This window comes from Pinus tabuliformis, chromosome 1_1 (genome assembly GCF_031772625.1).
Source record: "Pinus tabuliformis cultivar Carrire ecotype Pingquan chromosome 1_1, CPIR1, whole genome shotgun sequence".
In the NCBI taxonomy this organism is placed as follows: Eukaryota; Viridiplantae; Streptophyta; class Pinopsida; order Pinales; family Pinaceae; genus Pinus; species Pinus tabuliformis.
The window spans coordinates 706,792,364-706,795,393 of record NC_142297.1 but is presented as its reverse complement, the minus strand read 5'-3'; the positions used below and the strand labels follow the sequence as shown (position 1 = coordinate 706,795,393).

The window sequence follows — 3,030 nt, the reverse complement described above, 5'->3', positions numbered from 1 at the left end:
ACAGTTAACTTCTTCATCTCTATTGTTATAAAGTAATTTATTATTAAACTATGTTTTTAAATCTTTTACTTATATATTATTTAATTTTTTATTGTTATAAATTTATATATATATATATATATATAATTTACAAAATTTTAAAAATACATATTTTTTAATAAAAAATAAATATATAGCAATAATTTTATTTATCAAATTATTTAACATCATTTTCTATTTTTTATGGAAATAATTAACCCTTTATTTTGTATGTGTGCAAAATGCTCCTAAAATATAAGTATTTGAACATCCTTAACCATAAGAGCATTCACTTGAATTGACCATTAAGTTTTTTAAGATGATGAAACAGAGCAATGGAACATTAAGTTAAAGTCACCATTAAACTTTTTAAGAATGTGAACAAAGAAAAATGGACTTGATGTACAAAAGTCCATGCTTCAAGGACATGATACAAGATTTCCTATGTTCCATGGAGCACCTAATTAACCTCTACAATGGCATGGTAAAGCCCCCTAAATTCTATAGTTACAATAGCCCTTATTATGGTGGAGATCATTGAGTCTGTTTGAAGAAAACCTAAGCCAGAAGCCAGAAATTCTTCTGTCTCTTGGTACTGATCAGATAACCTCCCATTCTTCGGCTTTTCGTTCTCACTGCAACACTAAGGCACTCTGAATTTTGAATACAGTATTCCACCACTGCTGCCGCTGCTGACGAATCCTGTGACCTAATAGTCCACCTTTTTTCTGACCATATAGCTCGCAGTCTGCACATACTCTCAAATATATCAGCAATTACATGATCAGTCAATCATATATTGTATTAATCATACTATATTGCCTTACTGCAAATATAATTAATGGTACAGAATTTTCTGCATTTAGCAACATGAGTTTCTGTTTCATTACTTGCACAGTAAGGGTGGTTTGGGCTGCCCTAAAACGAGAAGAGAAACCGAATGCTTCTTGGCTTGCTGAAGTATTGTTGGACCTTTGTCCTTAACTCCTTCTACAATCATCACTTCGACCTCCACCTGTTTGCAGAATTCAGCTCTCAACAAAACTTTGGAAGTAACACAAATATGGTGATATTCATCTAACTGGGGAAAGCAAATGATGATAAGCACGGTTTCAGAGCATGAATTTACCTCTGGTCTTCGCTGTATGCAAAGGGATTTCAAAGAGTTCAGAAAATTAGGATCTTTGGGGTTTATATGACGTTTGCTGGAAAAAGGAGATTCAATCCCTGCACTCCAAAAAATTTACACCAATGTAATCGTTTAGACATACCAATACTGAAGTATAAATGAAAGCAGAAGCTATACTTTCTATTTAGCTCAATGGTGTTTGATGGCTTTCAATAAAATTATTTTATTCAGTGCCTTGAATTCATAATTCCACATAGAAGTTGTTAGCTGGTTCATTTTCCTGTTAGAACATGGTGAGACTATCGCAAATCAATTCCAAACACCAAAACCCCAGAGGCAGGAGTTGGTGATGGGACTTGCTTTCATATTGCTTGTATCCTCTTACACTACCTGCCTATGTATGGGTGACGCCTCCAGAGATTTGAACACGAGTAAGACTACTGCAAATAGATTCCAAACACCAAAACTCCAGAGTTGTTCTGGTAAACCTGATTTGGTCAAGTTACCAGTGCTTTGGGGTCCCTGTAGGGTGGGGACAAGGATAAAACATGAAACATGACTAAGTAGGTTATCTAAAGCCGTTGAACATAAACCTTGATACAAATCTATTATGTTTAACATACAATTTTAAGATTTTGCAGACATTACAAGAAACCCTTTTCAATTCAGGTTAGATATACATCTGGAAGATGGAAGGCTCAGACAGACAGTGTTGAAACTCAAGATATCCAGCAGCATGCTTAACGAAATCCAGCAACAACTCAGATGTGCAGACAAATTTAGATGATGATAAAGATAAGTTCACAGGATTTGAAACCAGAAAAAATACAGAACAGTCCATTTATGAACCAAAGTAAATAATATAAATAGGTCTTTAAAAACTGTATAGAATCTTCATGTATAAAACCCTAGGCCTACCTTTCTTTGGAGAACCTGGAGGCAGTGGGGCTACATGTAAAAGTATAAGCCTGTCATGCTTAAGTAGAGCATGAGAAAGAACCCAAAGCAGAGCTCTCTTGGCCTCTCTTGTGGAGTCTACCACCACCATGACTTTTCTGACCATGGTGGAACAATCTTCACCCAAATAAGGATTAATCTCCTCAATCATGTTACTGCAACCTAAATTAGCCCCTGCACTCATGGATTTTACTGTGGCAGGAGATGCAGCATTCAAGCCACGGCAGAAACGTCTGCTCCCCATGTTTTTCTTCAATACTAGTGGTTGCAGCCAAAGTCTCAATCCGATCCACAAATCTCAGTTATTAGGAATGGCCCTCAAGAGAAATTATGACCATCAGAAGAAACAAAGGCACCCTACATAGCATTTTGTGTGTATCAGAAACCCTTAATATATTTCACAATTCCTTCACAGGTATTCACACAATTATCAAATCTGACCACTCAGCCTTTTTCATGTTCTGTCATGATTATATATCAAATTCCACAATGTACTTGTGCCTTGGATTCTGCGATGGGTCATGCCATGACCCACAATAATTTTTTTTGATGGTCAATTATCACAGCGTACTTGATAAACATTCGGCGAGAAAACTGTGCAACGCTTGCAGAATATGAAACATTAGATTCTTCAGGAATAACCAGCTTGTACACAGTGCCTTGTATTACATTGCTGTTATTTTATTTTAAAAATATTTAAAAATAACGCACAGGAGAAGAATCAAACAATTGACTTCTAAAACTTCCCGCCATATAAAGTCCCTGCTCAGTCCACCTCTAGCACTGCCTGCCCCATAGGTTCCCTGGCTAGGCAACAATGTGGGGAAAACTCTTTTCTATTTTGGTACTTAGCTGGACCTTAGTACGTGCGTAGATATGGGAAAATATGTATTAAAAGCAAAAATCATTAGGCATTTGATGGAGAA

At 36.1% G+C, this 3,030-nt stretch overlaps 1 protein-coding gene across 1 annotated transcript; it reads right to left on the bottom strand.

Moving 5' to 3' along the window:
• Positions 1-426: 426 nt before the first annotated feature.
• Positions 427-2,792, bottom strand: LOC149215475 (uncharacterized). The gene is made up of 4 exons (XM_089391090.1): positions 2,066-2,792; positions 1,148-1,245; positions 909-1,033; positions 427-766 (listed from the first exon to the last, which is right to left on the bottom strand). Exons 1-4 carry the CDS (start codon positions 2,346-2,348, stop codon positions 577-579), a joined length of 696 nt encoding a protein of 231 aa, XP_089247216.1. The 5' UTR covers positions 2,349-2,792; the 3' UTR covers positions 427-576.
• Between the last annotated feature and the right edge of the window lie 238 nt (positions 2,793-3,030).